This window comes from Eupeodes corollae, chromosome 2, assembly GCF_945859685.1.
Source record: "Eupeodes corollae chromosome 2, idEupCoro1.1, whole genome shotgun sequence".
NCBI classification, from domain to species: domain Eukaryota; kingdom Metazoa; phylum Arthropoda; class Insecta; order Diptera; family Syrphidae; genus Eupeodes; species Eupeodes corollae.
The window spans coordinates 58,754,111-58,772,491 of NC_079148.1; the positions used below are offsets into that span (position 1 = coordinate 58,754,111).

Below are 18,381 nucleotides of genomic sequence, written 5' to 3' on the forward strand. Positions count from 1 at the left end.
AAAGAACACTCATCCTAAAATAAAAACAAATGGGCGAAGGGAGTATCCTTTTAATGACACAGACGTTGTTGGGAATTATTTCCAATGTCTGCTATTTGCAGCGTCCACCTACGACTTGGTTTTAATTTTCCTGAATCAATTGTCGAACGAATACACATTTCAATCTAGATCGCCTTCACCCTAGAGCGGTTCGTATATTGAGAGGAAACAAAATTAGGACCAGCTACGTAATAATGATTACTTTAATTCCAGCAACAAAATCATTCAGCAGCCAGTGATAGTTTAGTTTTATTACTTTTCTCCTTTCTTTTTTTGTTGTTCTTTGTACCTATATCAATCTTTCCTCAGGCCCATTTTCTTGATACTGTCTTTCTTACGGATTCCCTTGAAGTAAATGAATCATAAAATGAAAGTATCCTCCCCCAAGACGACCCTAAGAGTTCAATTTATATTTGTATTTTCTGATGTGGAATCAATAAAAAGCATTCAATAAGCATTTGTGACAATTGAGTCTTCATTTCATATCAACCCACATTTTATATGAATAGTAAAGAAGTAAAAAAGTGTTTTTTATAGTTGACGTCGTTGTTGATATGATTATGATAGTATTTTTGCCACAGAAAACTCAATGTCAAATAAATTACATTTTTGTAGGAAATTAACTTTCAACTGAGCGTGAAAGGAAATATACGAGTATATCTTACCTACCTACGCTAAAAGGTATATGCGTATGAATGAATAGATTCGTTTAAGAACTCATTTAAGTTATTCTTGATTCGAGAATTTATATTTAATTAACCTCGAAAAATATACATCTGATTGAATTAAAACTGAAACTGATAAGAATTGTAGGCTTGGGTAGGGCAGATTCGTAAAAGTAATAATCACGAGTAATAAAATGTGAAACATTAATTCAATTTGGAGCAATAACTCATCAAACATTTTGTATTGAAAATTGTTAAAAACAATGGTAACAGTTAAATTCATGAGTTTCAAGTAAGAAAAACACCATTCACAGACCGAAAAGTCGTAATGTTCACCTTTAGACTTTTGGTAAATTATTTAATTACAAGTGATAGTTTCTTTTTTTGTCATTAAATTTTTTTCTGATACGCTCAATTTATCAACGAAGTTTAAATTTTGGTTAATGTTGTTTTTTGTTCTATGGTCTTCGTACAATCTTTCTGTCAAGAAATTAAGACTTAGGGGCCAGTTGTAGCTATCATTAAAATCGATCTGGGAAAATGTTTGAATTGATGTTTGACTATGTTTTCCTTCCATTAGAAATGAAAATTATATACTGATCGATCGGAAATCACACAAACAATTTTTGTTGAGGAAACAAAGTGTAATTGCGCATTTGTTTTTCTCTAAAAATGTATTTTTCTATTTTCCGGAGGAAAATTCATTTTCCTGAACAATTGATACTTTTATGTTCAAAAGTGAAACGAATCGTTTCACCGATTTGTGTTCCACTTTCACACAATTCCAATGGTAGATTTCAGTAAAAGTTTTTCGGTGGATTTCAATCAGGACATTTTTTTCTATGGCAGACACTTTTAATAATAGCTATGACCTTTCAAGAAAATTCCAATGTTTGCTTTCAATGATAAAAACCAATGATAACAGGTGCCTTAGTCTGAAAAGATCGAGTTTTAGTGTTAAAGCCTTAAAATTAATATGTTTCTTATATTCTAGCGTCAGACACCAACAAATTTAAAAATAAAACAATCTAAACCCAAAAGACACAAAACCTTAGGTTAAATGGTTAGGTTAAAGTAGCTGCCCGTGATAAAATAGGACACACTTAAGCCAGTTGTTGGCCAATTGTGATACTACATGATTCATAAAACAATTATGCTTGTGGGTTTGATATAGGTAGGTTTTGAGGTCGAGTCAGTACTGGTCCTTGTAGTGGCAAAAACACCCTCTTCCCATTCGATACGAGCGGTTTGCTGCGGAAACCTTCCAACCTCTAATAATACACGAGAGGGCTTTTAGGATTCTCGCAGTTTGCCGCCTTTGTTTATAGGAGCTTTTTGAAGGTCTGAAATTCATTTTGCTCTTGTTGAGAGGTGCACTCTCGTTAGTAGTGATAGAACCATTTATCAAAACCCTACCACTACTAGAAATCGGTATCGCTACCTTCCTATTCTAGCTATCATAGTGTCATTAGCAACAGAAAAGTCATTAGTCATTGCCCTCTTTTTTGTGCTAGCCTCAGGAAAAAAAGGCAAGAGTCCCTAGAGCCAATATGCCACCCAGTCTTGAGCAGGTACAGGTCTTAAAAATATCGCTTTTTTTGTTTGCTTGTCAATTCATATTTGGTCCTATGAGTTGCTAAAAACGGGAAAGATTCGCACTATACTGATAACGCTTGTTAACCCAGAGGTGGACAAGTATCCGGAGACTTCGTTATTAATTGATTTTTTTTAAATTGGGCCTCCAGCTATTCTGATCAGCGGCACGTTTAACACCTTAGATTAAACCTAATTATGAAATAATATTGGAAATGAGAGATAGGGTGAGGAGTCAGATAATATTATAAACATCGTGCTGAAATTTAGAGGATACATTTAGGATCAGTAGCCAGCAATTAAGTAATGCTACAAAGATTAGAAAGGAACACTATGTCATCGTAGGAGGCAAGATGGGGAGTTAGTGACATCAGCCGACTTGTATGTCGTACCGCAACGGTAGTGGAAAGCTACGGGATATGAAGCATTTTTTTGGTTTCGGGACTGTAGAATATTCCAGAGAATTATTGACCTTATTCAGCTTCTACAACTTGACAAGTTCGACACTAAAGTAGAATTATTAAAACTTCTACAATAATAAATTGAATGTGTTTATATGGACTTTTGTCAAAAGTTTCACCTTATTTAAAACATGGGTAGTTATTTATGAAATATTGGATGCATTTAAAACAAAACTTTCCTCGATAAACACTTTTTATCAGTAAGTTATTCTAAATATGAAACTCAAAACACTTTAAACTTTCAAAATCTTTTAATTCTCTTTCAGCTACATACATATATACATATGTATATTATTGAGTTTCTTTGAAACTAGTTGCACAGAAAAACTAATTTATAAGGATTTCCAATTTAGATTTCAATAAAACAAAAATAGATTGTAAGGTCATAATGGTTTTATAGACATAAAATAAACTTTGCGAAAAACTTAACACTAGAAAATCCGTTTAAACTAGTTTTGATGTAAAATTAGTTTGTTTAGAAACTCAATAATATGGCCACTATATTTATCTCCCATTTCAACTCGAATTTTATTTAATACAAACTAACCAAAAAAACCTTGTTTTAAACTCCTTAAAATCAATATTTTATTTTATTTTAAACATATGTAGGTATAGCCTCTAGTAGATTTGTGGGCTTTTAAAATTTATCCTTAAGGAAATTCAATTTTCAACCATCCGTCGAGTCGTCGCCAACATTTTCCTTCCAACTACATGTCTTCACCTATTTCATTCCGTGACTAAAAATAAGTAAACGTTATTTTTAAATAATATTTCAACGATTTCTTAGCTGTCACCTTGACTAAAATTTTGTTACTATTCGTTTAATATCATACTTAATACTTAGTTATTATGACCTTTAAAAAAATAACTGTCACGACTTGGAATTCTTGTTATTTTAAGCTTCGAGTTATACAAAAGTGTTCAAGAAGCAATAATTTACTTGACCGTCATCAAGGAAACCCTCTTAACCATGAATATAACCTCAGGAGAGTGGTGGGTGAACTTAACCTTCAATGTATACGTATTTTTAAACACAGGAAAATTCAAACAGCTTTATTGATCTTTTTTCCTTCTCAGCCACAAAGTACATGTTGTTAATTCTATAATGGATTTAAGGATAATCACAATGATTAAATTTAATTGGAATAGTATGGTTGACGAAAAAGGGAGGAATATTGATCTGATAAATGACTTAAGAAAATCGATTCTGCTTTGTCACCATCGTCAACGTGTTTTATGTAGTTTTCTATTTATTTGAAAATACAGTCGAAATTTCGAAGAAAAGGTGGGAACATACCCATATGTATCCATGAAGGAAGAATCATGAACATAAATTGTGTACATCTTGTTACATATTTACCTACTATAGGAATTTCCAAATTTACTTCTTAAATAGAAAGTAGGAGGGTGTCAATTCTTCATTCTATTTTCTGAATCGAAAATGTATCTGTCTTTTCAAAAATACTTTATTAGAAGTCTCTCTAAGACCATTTTTTCAGATAAAAAAAGACAGGGCACACGGCTTGTATTAAGAACGTTTCGAAAAATTGAACAAAGGTGGTATCGAAAGAAATTTTAGTGGAAATATAATAGAAAGTTAATGCTTTAAACTATAGATAGTTTTACTATGAAGATTTTTCGCACAAATATTGGATACAATTTTTGAGATAATGGTTGAAAAATGAGAATTCTATTTTAAAAAAAACGGTTTATTGGTCCGGACTAACCCGTAGTTGAGAGTTAAGGATAAGCTACAATGAACGTATAAAGCATCCAATTTTGAGAAGGATCCTTCTTTAGGCTAGATGACATTATAAAATGCCGTGTAGCTTTAGAAATGTATAGAAAAAAGATCATAGTGCATACGTTTATTTGATTGGATGCGTTAGAAAATAAAAAGGATTTTAGAAAATCATAACGCCATCTTTATTTAAGTAAGGGAAATGAATCTTGTGACGTTGACGCACCACCATGAAGCACTGGTCTGTCAAATTAATAGCGCATATATGCAATAAAGAGCCATTATCGTCACAGTGATTCGATCAAATCCCTCTAGGTGCGATTATGATGACAGTTGAAGATCATTTTTACCTGCACGGCGAAGCGACGTAAATAAACAAGAACTTAGTTACTGATTCCTACGTGATTCAAAAGAGTTTTCTTTATTTGCCCAATGTTACCGTTTTGGTGAGAATTCAACGTTCAACGGCTTACGCTACAGGCAGGTGTTAAACGAGTGTGTGTCTGGGAAAAACTCAAAGCTTCAATTCGTTAATATTCTGACAACATTTCAATGGATATGTTAAGGAGCCTACGAAAATTGAATCATGTATGAAATCACCGTGAATAACGTTCTTTTTTTAAAACTTACAAGCTTTCGAAATAAATGTATGTTTACAAATATATCATACAAAATTAAGCCTCTTAAATAGATTTTTAGTCGAACAATTTTATTTTTACAAATTTTAATAGCATTTCTTAAATTTTTATAAATTGGATAAACGAAATTAATTTGAGAGATATCAAGAACCGAACATCAATTTTTACCAAATTTGCGTACCTACTATTTGTTGTAGATTTTATTTTTTTTTATGAAAAAACGGACGGTTGTATTTTTATGAAAAAACTACTGAATATCGAAAACAATATTTTCTGTGAAATCAAAAAAGTTTGAAGACAATATTTTTAAGCTATTTGAGTCGAAACAAAATGTTTACCATGTATTGTTTTTTTGTTAGGTTTTTATTTTTTGTAAAAAAAAGTGTTAATTAGATTTTTCTCAAAATTTGACTGCATGTTAAAAACAATATTTTTTAAAAGATAAAAGTAAGTAGTGTAAAGCCAATGTCTCAAAATTTTGAAAAGATTTTTGAGTCGAAAATCAATTTTTACCAAGTTTTTGTTTAGGTTTTTATTTTTTGTAAAAAAAAGCGTTAATTCGATTTTTCTCACCATTTTTTCAGAATGTTGAAAACAATATTTCTTATAAGTTCAAATTAGTTGGAAGTCATAATCCCAAATTTTTAAAAAGATATTTGAGTCGAAATTCAATTTTTACCAACTTTGAGTAATGTTTTTTTAGATTTTTTTATTTTTTATAAACAAACAGTCAGTTAGATTTTTCTCAAAATCTTACAAGATGTTAAAAAACCTTATTTTTCGTTGAACAAAACTGTTTTGAAGATAAAATCATTTTGTATTCGTAAAATTTTCGACGTGAAAATTTTTTTTCTTCAGTTTTTTGATTTATAAAAAACCATTATTTGGATTTTTTTTCAAAAATATACTGTTTTGGTATCACGTTACATTATAATACATACAAAATTTAATTGAAGTCTCTAGCGTTTTTGGTTTATGAGATATTTAGGGTTAACCAACATTTTAACCTTTTTTTTAAACTTGTATGGTAAAAAAACCACCCACGCAATTTTCTTGAGAGCCCTTTCTGCATCTTTCTGAATTTTTATATGTATAACAAAATTTATTTGAAGTCGATATCTCTTCTGGTTCTTGAGCTTTGGATGACGAAAAAGACGTCGCGAACGTACGCACGTACGAACACGCAAGTGCAGACATCTTTGTAAAAATCTTTTATTTCGACTCTAATGACCTTGAAACGTCGAGAAATGTCAAAAATTTCAATTTGACAAATCGGACCCATTACAATAACTTCCTATGGGAAGTTAAAAAATAGTTGCCCAAAAAAATAATACATTGTTTGTGATGTTTGTGTGTAGGACTGTCTTGGATTCAATCTCTGTATGTGCCACCTAAAGTTTTTTTTCACGGGTACTCCTCGAAGAGTAATTATTGTCATTGAAAGTGCTTTCTCAAATGAGCTGTTCGGATTCGACATAAAACTGTAGGTTCCCGCTATCCCTGACATGACTCGTACAATTTTATGGTCAGCGACATTTTAGATAAAAAACACACAAGACACACATAAACATAACATGATACCAGTTTCATAATTATACGCTTTCGGTCCTGGCTCTATTGAAAAACCGGTTATCCCCATTGTTGATATACCGATAAGGAGTTCGAACAATGTCAATAATTTGAAATTGAATGTTTTCAATGTTTAACATAACTTTGTTAAAGAACAGATGTTCATACAATTTCAGACCTTATTTAAATAAAATACGAATTCTTAATAATTTGCTGCAAGACGTAAGGCTTTCAATTCAATGCCAAATTTATTTATAAAGTTAAAACACTCATAAATTGTATGAAATTAACTTGTATCGAGATTTTTTTTAAATTATAATTTTTATTTTGTCGCCCTAATTTACTACACAAAAAAGAAAATGGAAAACATTATACGTAAAATCCGAAATTAAAAAATATAAATTATTGCTTATGGCAAATTACCCACTTTACCATTCTTAGAACCGAGAGACTCATGAAAGCATGACATGCCAAGCTTCAAAAATTGTGGCTCTCCCCTAACAGTTAAGTTTTTACTTAGTGAAAAATCAATTCGTATGAAGGTCAAAACAGAAAATTAAGGCATCGCCGAAAAATATAATATCCAAATCACCTACTTTCCCGGAAGATTAAATATATTGGAAATTTAACTTAGACTGACACTAATCGGTTATCATCAACCTCAACTTTTATGTCGGTTGAATGTTGAGTGAAAACCCATAATTAACCTCAAAAAAGGGAACCGCTAATGAGCTAAAATCAAATTTATATATAGACTTACCAAGAATAGCACGCAAATGTCCTTCTAAAGTTTGCAAAATCGTCTGTTTGATTTCCTTTACAGATTTTCCCAAGAATTGTTCACTAGCGGTACCAAGTAATTCGTCAGCCTGATGGTGAAAATAATACACGTTCATCATCTATAAAAAGAGAGAAAAAAAATGGAAAAAACAAAGCAAGGGGTCAGAAATCAACATCCTGTTGGTCCTGTGTCAAATTCATGTTTTTATTTTTGTTTTTGTGTGTTTTTTTGTGTTTTGATTTTTGTTTTTGAAATTCGTTTTGAATTATTGTTATTTTTTCTCTATCACGGAGTTTTTGTTTTAATAAAGTACAAAGAAAAATAAATGATAGTCTTCGATTTTTGGAAGAATTATTTTTGGGAAAATTAAAACATAATATAGGAAAACAATATACACACACGCATACATCAAAGCATTTCAAAATGCGATACGTCTAGGTCAATATTTTATACAGTGTCTAACAAAGGACAATGGATGCGTTTTGTATTTGGCCATTTGGTGTTAAATCGAAGAAACTTAAATATAATATTTAAAAAATAAATAATACTAAAACATAAATCGAGGACTTATTAATAATATTGGGAATAGTAAAAACAATATAATTTAAACAATAATAGTTCATTATGTAAGTAAGTTATTTTGGAATCATTCGTGGACCCTGATTGAATTCAATTTTTATAAATGGTATATTTTCGAATTGAAATTTAATATTTATTTCATTTTTAGAGTGATGAGAAAAACTCAATCTTACTAAAATTCAGGAAAACTTAAAATTTTTCATAATTTGTGAAATTTAGTGCCTCAAAGCCTTGAAAGCCTCAAAGACAAATTAGTCAACTGAGAGTTTAAGAGCTAGTTTGTTACAGCTCGCATATTTTGAAACTCACTAGGCAATAACATAATGGCATAAGTTTATAGGCTTAAATATGTATAATTATATAATCGATATTAAATCAGAACTTCTGAAAGCTTAGTTAAAAATTTAACATACTGTGAACACATAAACACAAAATATTAACCCAACATGGAGACGAAACCAAATAATGTTTCATTGTTGCACAATATTTCTAGCGACCACACATTGTTTGAAAACTTCGTACAAATTTTGATTTTTACCATGAAAACTATGCTGAGAAATCTATTAAAAAACAAGTACCAATGTTGGAATCGAAATGTGAGCATCGTTAAGGCTAAAATGCCTTGCACATGAGAGCGAACAACGAATGGACGAATAAACGTGATTTTACACATTTCAAAAAGTGAATTTCATACAAAAATTTATTTAAATTATAAGAAACCAATTGACGCTTCTGTAAGGATAATAAAATTTGCATTTTGCTCTCTAAAACAAGACAATTTTGTAAAAACAATTTGGAAGTAGTGTGGTTGCTACGAACTGTCAAACTCTACTCGCGTTCCACATACCACTCTGCGAATAGGAATAAATCTCATGTGAAAGAAAAGTCAAAGCATGCGAACATCCTCAGTTCGCAGTTCGTAGCTCATGTGCAAGATGCTTAAGAGCTTAAATATAGCAGAAGTATTTAATACTTCCGAGTGCTGCCGTTAGATAAGGCCAAGTGAAAAACTTGGCCTTATGGCACTTTACAAAAGTGAAATAAGCCCAAAGCAGTTGGTTATATTCGATTCCTGCATATGCCATCTAAAGTCTTTTTACGGGTACTGCCTCTTGCGAGGAATTGACAAATTCTCCAAGAGTAACTCTTGTCATGAAAAAGTGCTTTCTCAAATTAGCCGTTCGGATTCGGCACATAAACTGTAGGACCCCTCCATTCCTGACAACATAACTCGCACACAGAAAAGGTTGAGAGTTGTAAGTCACTAGGCCCTAGTTCCCAACGGACTGTTGTGCCACTCAATTTAATTATTAAGTTGGTTATATTGCGCCTCGAAAAAGTGAAATAAAGCCAAATAATTTTGAGAAATAAGACCAACCTATTTTTACAGATCCCACCTCTAGTGTGCCCAAGCACATAGGTATAGTGAAAAAAAATCAATTTGTCTACAAGGCAAATTGTCCTGAACCATCAGAATTTTTGAGATAAATTTGAGACAAGAGATTTGATTTTAGAAAAAAGTGGAAAATATGTCGTTTTTGAAAGCTGTTAACCATTAGTTTTGGTATAAGTCACAAATAGTGTTTTATTTGTGAGCACTGTCAAGTTAAAGACATTGGTACTTGTAAATATTTGTAATATTTTCAACCGTAAAATGTATTTTTTTCTTTCCTTTCTTCCTTTCCTATTTGAAACTGTTTGTTTTGGGAATAATCAAGTTTATATTCAAAGTGTTTTCCAATAAGAGGTTTCATTTTGAATAGCTTACTATTTAGACAGCTGTCACTTATTACTGAAAATTGATTGGTGCATACTTCAACAAAGCACTGACAAATTTTACAGTTCAAAGTTCTTATCGACTTGGAATCGTGAAACTTGTGGAAATATTCAAGCTGTTTTGGCAAGTTAATAAGAATCGATACCTTGTGCGTTGTTCAAGAACAACTAAGAATATGGCTACTGTAGTTCGTAGTGTTGACAAAAACGCAGGTATTTCGATTGCTTGTGATCTTTGGAATTAAGGATTCTAAAAACGACTTTGAATCGTGTTTTCGGTAAAGATATATGGAGGCCTTAGGGCTTTAAAATTACAGATTAAGCAATAAGTCAAGACTTTGTATGAGTCGTCGTTTCTTGTGTGATTGAGTTATTGAAACATATCGAAATGATCCAGATTTTCATCGTAAATCATCTTGAATGATGTGGCATATCTTCACCACGGAGGCTAAGTCATTAAGCAAAATTGTTGTATTAAGAGCTTAAAAAATAAAATAATTATTTTTAAAAAGCCATTATCTTAATATGCCACTCTTTAGCGGTTTGTGTATTGCGATTATAAGCGGTTTAATTAAAATTTAAATATTCAAAAATGAGGTTTTTCAACTGTTACGGAAAATGAAGCTTTGTTTAATAATTTTTTACGACGTATATTTTTTAACAAGACGGCACTACTTCCCAAAAAAGCAAAGAAATAATCAAAGTTTTGAAAGAAAAGTTTCCAGAACGTGTTATTTCTAGAAGAAGTTATCACAACTGAACATCAAGGTCTAGTGCTTTAACAAGCCTTAAGACTTTTTACTTTGAGGGCACGTGAAAAATACGTCATATGCCAATGCTTTAACTTTAGACTTTTTACTTTGAGGGCACGTGAAAAATACGTCATATGTCAATGCTCTCTACTTGATTTAGGATATAATTATTGATGAACTCATCAAGGACATACAGCCAATAATGTGCCAATTGGTGATGCATGATTTCATGAAAAGGATATGGAGCTGCATCTGAAGATACCGTGGCCATTCATTTTGCTGATATAATTTTTCTTTGTTAATTTCATACTTTCCACTTTACAATGATATGAACATGTATTGGTTTTTCTTACGAAATGTTCTGTTTTTAAATCCAAAATGAAACCTTTTATTGGAAAACTCTATATGAAAAGCTTTGTTTGTTTTCGAAATTACGTTCAACGCCTGAATGTTACACACTCCTTAAGGTTATCAAAATAAGTAATAAACTTAAATAAAGGTACAAACATATGTATGTCTTCATTAGGTATACAATTTAATTGAACAAAAAGAAAAAGTAAAATAAATAAAGGCCAAGTCTACATAAAATTTCAAGTGCATTAATGACCGATGACGAACGCACACTAACAAAAACACTGTCGATGCATTTTTTTAAATGATTTAATTCACACAAATTTGGTGAATTTATACTGGATAAAACTTATTATTAAAAAACAAATAAAAAAATAGTGCCACAAAAACAAAAATAAAAACTAAACAACAAAATAAACAAGAAAATTATAAAATTAAAACATACCTTTTTTGAAATATAAGTAGATAGGTATATAAGAATATTCGTGATACTTCAGCATTTAATTTGAATCACTCAATCATAAATAATACAAATTAAATATTAAGTTCGATATGAAATTAAAATAGAAAAAGAAAATAAAATGTTAAAAAAGACATCATAAATTTGATAAACATAAATAAGTATAAATATAAAATAAATATACACAAAATCACAAAGTAAATTCTTATGAAGTCTTCTTTTTGCTTTTTAACTTCGTGAGTCAAAATAAAAAAATGTATTATACAGTTTTAATTCAAAGTATTGAATCTGTGAACACGATTTCGAGACATTTCATATTAAGACTATTCTAAATAACTTAACAAATCGAATTGGATTGAATTATTGGGGAAATAATAAACAAAAATCGCAAATGAGTCGTTAAAATATCCATGATCTCGGAAAGTAGTTAAAGAGTCTTGTGAAAAACTTGAATTAACAGAAGAAGGTGTGTTACTTTGTCCGGACAAATTTGACTAAAAAATATGAGTAAAGTTACATAAATTCCCACCAAAAGCTGAAAATAAAGAAAATTGGTTTTTCGCAATTTTCAGCAAAACGGTAAGTTTTATCATAAAAATAATTCAAGCAAAAATTTTAGATCATAAAAATATCATACAATTATTTTTAAACACTGTTTTTGAGATACAACGATTCAAAAAGTTGTAAAAGTTGTAATCGTCATAATATGCATAAGTACGCCACGTATATATACATCTCTATATTTGTAATATATGTTAAAATATTTAACTATCGGTTATTGTAACTTACACTACTAATATTAAATATACATAAGTTATAACTATAAGAATATCAGGTAAAATGAAGCCCAGTCTCTTAATTTAAACGCCATTGAAACCTTGAGAAAACATCTGTCCCCTGTTTAATTGTGTGCGTGGCTAGAGTCTGATACCTGCTATAATAAATAAAATACTGTTAGCCTTGAACGCCAGTTAGTAGTCAAAACATTTTTTTATCCTAACCTATATTGTGCTGTTTTGAATTTTATAACAAAAATTTCAGATTATTGTTATATTTGGGCTAAGCTTTTAACTGAAAGTGAAATTGTTACTGTTGAACGTGGTATGAAGACATTGATTAATGCAAGTATCGAAAGAGCAGATGAATTTTCGGAGTATCTAAAAATTAAAAATCTGTGACAATACATGAAAGTTGTCGTAAAAATTATACTCGAAAGTCTTCTATTGCTGCAGCTAATAAAAGACAACGTAAAGAACAAGAAGCCAGTACATCCGCACAAAGTCCTCCTCGTACTAGATTACGTTCGAGTGAATCAGCTTTTTGTTCTAAAAAACAATGTCTATTTTATGACCAGGAATTGAATGAAGAGTATGAGAAAAAAAAACGTCAGATATTCGCTTCAATTTAATTTAATTTTTAATTTAATTTAATTCAATTCTGGAAATAGCTCAAACTATTAACGATACTACAGCAAAAGCTGTTCTTGCTCGACTTGAAAATGATTTAGTAGCTGCTGAAGCTAAATATCATCACGATTGCTATGCTTCTTTCATGAAAACTTTCACTGGAATCGGTCGTCCTAATGACGAAGCTACGAATCGAGCAATGGAGGAAATATTTACTTACATACATGCAAAATAGCGATGACTGTCAGTTTACTTTAAACGAATTAAAGAGTATTTCCAAAACTACGACTTTCGATAACAGAACGATTAAGCTACGAATAAAACTGAAGTATTTAGATAAACTTAGTATCGTATATAATCATCATGATATTTTAAATTAAGCCTGGTACAAAAAAAAATTATTAAAAAAGAAGAACGATTCAGAGTCCTAGAGGCAGCTGCAGATATCATTCGCGAAGATATTCAAGTAGTTGTTTGATAATTGCAACTACCCTTAACCAAGTCGCATATTTGAAGATTTAAATAATGAAATCCCAGAATCGTTGACATATTTTGTAGAACGAGTGATTTTAGAGAATAAACGATCAAATTTAGATCATTTAAAATTGGTATGCACAAATATTTGCCATAGTATCATAACTGTGTTCGACCAAGGTCTTAAGTCTAAACTACAAATAAATTTCACTACTTTTTTTAAAATTAAATTGCTTTTATCTTTTCAATGTCTGCTAATATCCATTATTTTTTAATAGTTTCAAATTAAACAGGATCAAAACTGACCCTAGAATATGCCTACTTTGGAAACCACAACAAGAAAAACGCGCTAAGTACACTTCCTGATAGGTGGCGAGGAAACGTGTGCATAATATGACGATTACAACTTTTACAACTTTTTGAATCAATATATCTCAAAAACGATGGCTCGTAGAAAAAAAAGTATTCATTAATTTTTTGTAGATACTTTTATGATCTACAATTTTTTTTTTTAATATTTTTATGATAAAACTTACCGTTTTGCTGAAAATAGCGAAAAACTCAGGGGAAAGATGGGGAACTTTCAAATTTTGTTTTTAATGATATTTTAAACAATCTTACTGATTTGTAGCTTGGTGGGAATTAGGTTACTTCGAATGTCTAAATTGACCATACTGTACTATTGTACTGCCGTTAAGGCATTTGGTTCTGCGATATCCCACACAAAATTGACTCAAATGGTCTTAACATATAAGATTAAACGTATTTTTTTAAATATGAGTATGGTAAGCTAGTAGTTAAAAGGCTTTAATTCCAAAGCATTTTCAGTTGTCAAACAAAGAAATATTGAAACATTTTTACAATTTCTTTCATTTTGCTCTGCGAGCATTCTTTCCTCAAGTAAAATTCTTTAAAAAAACATAAGAAAAAATAAAAAAACAAAATTGTTTCTTAAATTTGTTTGCTTACAAATGTAAAATTTAAAATTAATAATACTATAATTAAATGTACACCGTGTTGTATTTTAATTTTTGTAGATAATAACTGTCTCAATGTAAGTATTTTGTAAATAGTAAGTAATTGATCCTCTAATTTTTGAAATTTTTTATTTGTTATACCAAAGGATGATGATTGCTGTTTCAAAAATGCCCCTAAAAAAAGTTTAGTTGCATTTTTAACGATTTGATTTCTTTTTTTCTCAGCAAATAATTTTTTAAGACAAATAAAAGTTTTTTTTTCTTAACTTTACGAATAAATATAAAAGAAAGTGAAGAGGAAAGTAATTTTTTTTTAATTGTAAATTTAACAAACAACAGTTTTGGAAGAAGCATAATATATTTTTTTAATTCGTATACAGCCATAAACGGTAATATTTGAAACAAAATTGTTTATATGTTAAAATAAAATTGGAGGATCAATGTAAAAGTGTGAACGAAATGTAATGAATAAAGAAAAAAAATATATAAAATATTATTTATGTAGATGTTTAAACACAACATAACAAGAAACGTGCATATTTTTGTAAAAATAAACATTCATATTTCACTAAACAAACAAATTTTATTATAAGCATAGAAACATCAGTTGCAAACAAATCGGACGTGAACTAATTTTTGTATAACCCACACATGAGATAGATATAGATCACTAAATTGACTGAAATTATAAAAAAAAACATCCTAAATTATAATGTTTCTTTTTTTTAAACTTACATTTTGTTTAATCTACTGACGGGGTTAGTTTTGATATAATAACGTAAATAAATTAAAAGAGAAAATAAAATATTAATATGTTTTGTAAAACAAAATTATTAAAACTCTTAAAACATTAAGTGGCGCAAAATCACTACAAAATACTTAATTATTTCTTTTTAAATCTTTGAAGACTTTTATACAAAAAAAGCAAGATGTTCTTCAAATAATATGATCCCGGGCGTTAAGTCTTTTCGCTTAAATTAAAAACGCGTTAAAGCTTTTTCGGGTTTGACGAAATTCCAAATAAAAAAAAAGAAACATTAAACGAAAAAAATGTCAGATCACCCAAAAACTTGTAACGTCGAGAATTCATCACAAGAATGTTTGGCTTTATTTAACTTTAAGAAAGCTAAATAAGGCAAATTTTTAAAGTGAAGCAAACTTTTTCAGAAGAAAATGTCATAATGACTAAAATTAATGTCGTATTGCCCAAATCAGTTTTAAAATATCATTACGCCCAAATTACTTATTTACATGTAATGTTAAGTGTTTCAACAATTAACTGTTTATTTTGGAACTGAAATAAAACGAAATATCTTACTTGCTACTAGCACTCAAAATTATGGGGTACAAACAGTGAACTATTGGCCCCCTACAACCGCCTGCTTGGGCCCGCTATAGGATTTGGAGAAGGTTCGAGGTTGTCTGCATGACAAAATTCTTTAAATCCAAAGACAACACCAAAACTTCGCACCTTCTCCAAATCCTATAGTAGGCCTTAGCAGGGTGGTTGCAAAGGGGCAATATGCCCCCATACATACATACCTCTTTGTTTATGCGTTTCTCAAATTGTATTTACAATAACAAATCATTTTTTGAGCGTTATGATATTTCTAAATTTCGGTGGTACGACATTAAAAGTTGGTTTGGTTGATATGGCATTTTATTTGGGCTTTTTGACGTTTTCTTAGTAATATTTTTTACGATGTTTCTCTTTTTGAGCTTTGTGCTATTAAAAATTATTATTATTTTCTTAGTAATATTTTGTACGATGTTTCTTTTTTTAATTTTTGTCTTATTAAAATTGTTGGGAAACGATAGAAATCATAATCTTTGTAATACCCAAATCCTATGTCATAAGACCCAAATTTAAAATTGAAAATTCTTTTCGGCAAAATGACAACTAACGAATGTTTTTTAAGTTTAAATTTATTTGGGCGTTAATACATTCATTTTAGTTTTTTTGACAATTTTTTTAAAACTTTTTGGGGTTCGTTATAGGTTATGGTTTTGGACAAAAAAACCTACCTCCAAAATCCCGACTTAAACATTTGTTTTTGAAATTTTTGTTGATTGATCTTTTGATACTACTTTCCCATCAAGACTGCCTTCATACAAAACAGCATTAAAGCTGTAGAAGAACGTAGAGAAATTATTAACATTATGGTGATCCATCGCCAAGTTTAAGATTACGTTGCTTGTTCGTATCTTTAAAAATCCATCTTATTTAAACACTATTCTTAGCATTTTGAGAAACACTAGTTTTTATTTTTAAAAATTTATTTTATCTTTAAGGGCTTTAACAAGTACATTCATTCGACCGTTTACTTTTTCACCTTTTCTCAAAAACTGTCTTTAAAACTATCATCTTAAACCCTTAAACCTCTAGTTGCAAATGACTTACTTTTTAAGTAAGATTGATTTATTGTATTCTACATTAAGACTGAAAAGCTAAATAAATATTTATAAAAATAAGTTTAAAATTTCATGAAAAAAATAGTACTTTACACTAGCAATGGACTAAGAGAGGTCACTCTGATATGGGATTCCGTCTAAAAAGCTAGGATTAAACTCAAAACTATAACTTCACGAGTACAGTTAAAAACTACCAACTTTATTATAATTGTTGGCTATAAAAGAATTTTAAAAATTTATGTTTTTGTTTACCAGATTTCACGCCACTCATTGTTTTATTGTTTTTTATTAGATTCAAATTTATTGCAAACATTACTCTATAGATATAGTATCAATTCAAAACCATGCCTTATACTAAGTTAAATATTTCTTAGGAACAAATTTTAATCATGCCATCCTCTGTAAGTCAAATCTACCTAAAAATTGAAACTTAAATAAAAAAATCAGCAATCTCAATTAAGGCTTATTTTTTTTTTAACCACAATAGTGTTTTGAGTGATATTCTTTTAGAATTGTATTTTCTAACAAAGTTCTTTTAAGTTAAACCTTAAGTTAGGCATTTATGCAAAAAATATCACTGAAACAGTATTGTGGTTTAGAGAATTTCGAATTTATAAAAGGCCATCACATAACAGTCCTCTTGTTTTCCAATTGCAATTATCGATTGATAAAATTCCTTTAATTTAATGCAAATTAAAAAAAAACTTAAATGCAATTATGAAAATAATATTAAATGCAAAATAAAATAAGACACTACGTAACAAATGATCGTACCTTCATAATTTTACACTGTGCTACACCAGTAACTGTAAGTGGAACACCCTGTGCGGTTTCGACATTTTCGCACATTGGATTAAGTGTCATAACTTCGAGGGAGAGTCGTTGAACATCTGTAACAAGCCACCATGCCCAAGCCCATCCTCCAACGATGGTACGTTTCTTTGTAGATCCACAGCAGCCACCTGAAATTAATATGAACACATTTAAATAACTCTAATTAATTTGACAATACATATTTTAATAATATTGCAATTAATTTATAATTTGACCAAAAGTAATGTAAATTCAAACATTAAAGAGCAGTAAAAATGTGCACAGAAAGTCACACAAGCAGTCTACTGCTTCATAGAGCTGTGCCTTGAAACACCAGGGTAAGATACACTTTGATATTAACAAAACTTCTATCCGGTCCGATTCAGGTATCACCGCAATTTCACCTCATTAGTTGTGAAAGTACTCGTAGTTAAACAAACAAATTTAACAATAAAAATTGTGTATACGCCTAGGTGCTCAAACTCAAAAAAAGGGACTTAATCTAAACAAATTCTTTACTTGCTTGTATTGAAACCGTTTTTTGGTTCACTTTTTTAAAAATTAATTACTAACCTTACTCCACTGTTCATTGGTTATTTTGCCACTGACAGCTGCTGGGAATATTGACAGAAAGTCTGCATCATAGCTCTGCGGAACAATACAATTATGTATTACATTGAACAACTTTGAGAAATATTGTAAATTTAATTCCTGTGTAACTTACAGCCCTTTTATAGCTTTCAATAACTACCAATAAGATACTTGATGGATATCAAAAAATTGAATGAGTGGGTATTAGATTATCAACTATAGACATTTGTGATCGACAGTGAATTCTATTAGATTTTATAGTTATTGTGAGTGATTTTTTTAGTATTACGGATATCAGTAAAA

At 30.0% G+C, this 18,381-nt stretch overlaps 1 protein-coding gene across 5 annotated transcripts in view; it reads right to left on the reverse strand.

Annotated features, from left to right (window-relative positions):
• Positions 1 to 18,381, reverse strand: part of LOC129946406 (flotillin-2) — a 393,620-nt gene that overhangs the window by 38,851 nt on the left and 336,388 nt on the right. For 3 of the 5 annotated variants that reach the window (XM_056056578.1, XM_056056579.1, XM_056056580.1), the window contains exons 3-4: positions 17,449 to 17,636; positions 7,467 to 7,605 (exon numbers count right to left, since the gene is read on the reverse strand). In XM_056056578.1, coding sequence (XP_055912553.1) covers positions 7,467 to 7,605; positions 17,449 to 17,636 — 327 coding nt within the window. Of the gene's footprint in view, positions 1 to 7,466; positions 7,606 to 14,997; positions 15,452 to 17,448; positions 17,637 to 18,381 lie in introns of those variants that run through there. The other 2 variants (XM_056056581.1, XM_056056582.1) reach the window with 2 other exon arrangements.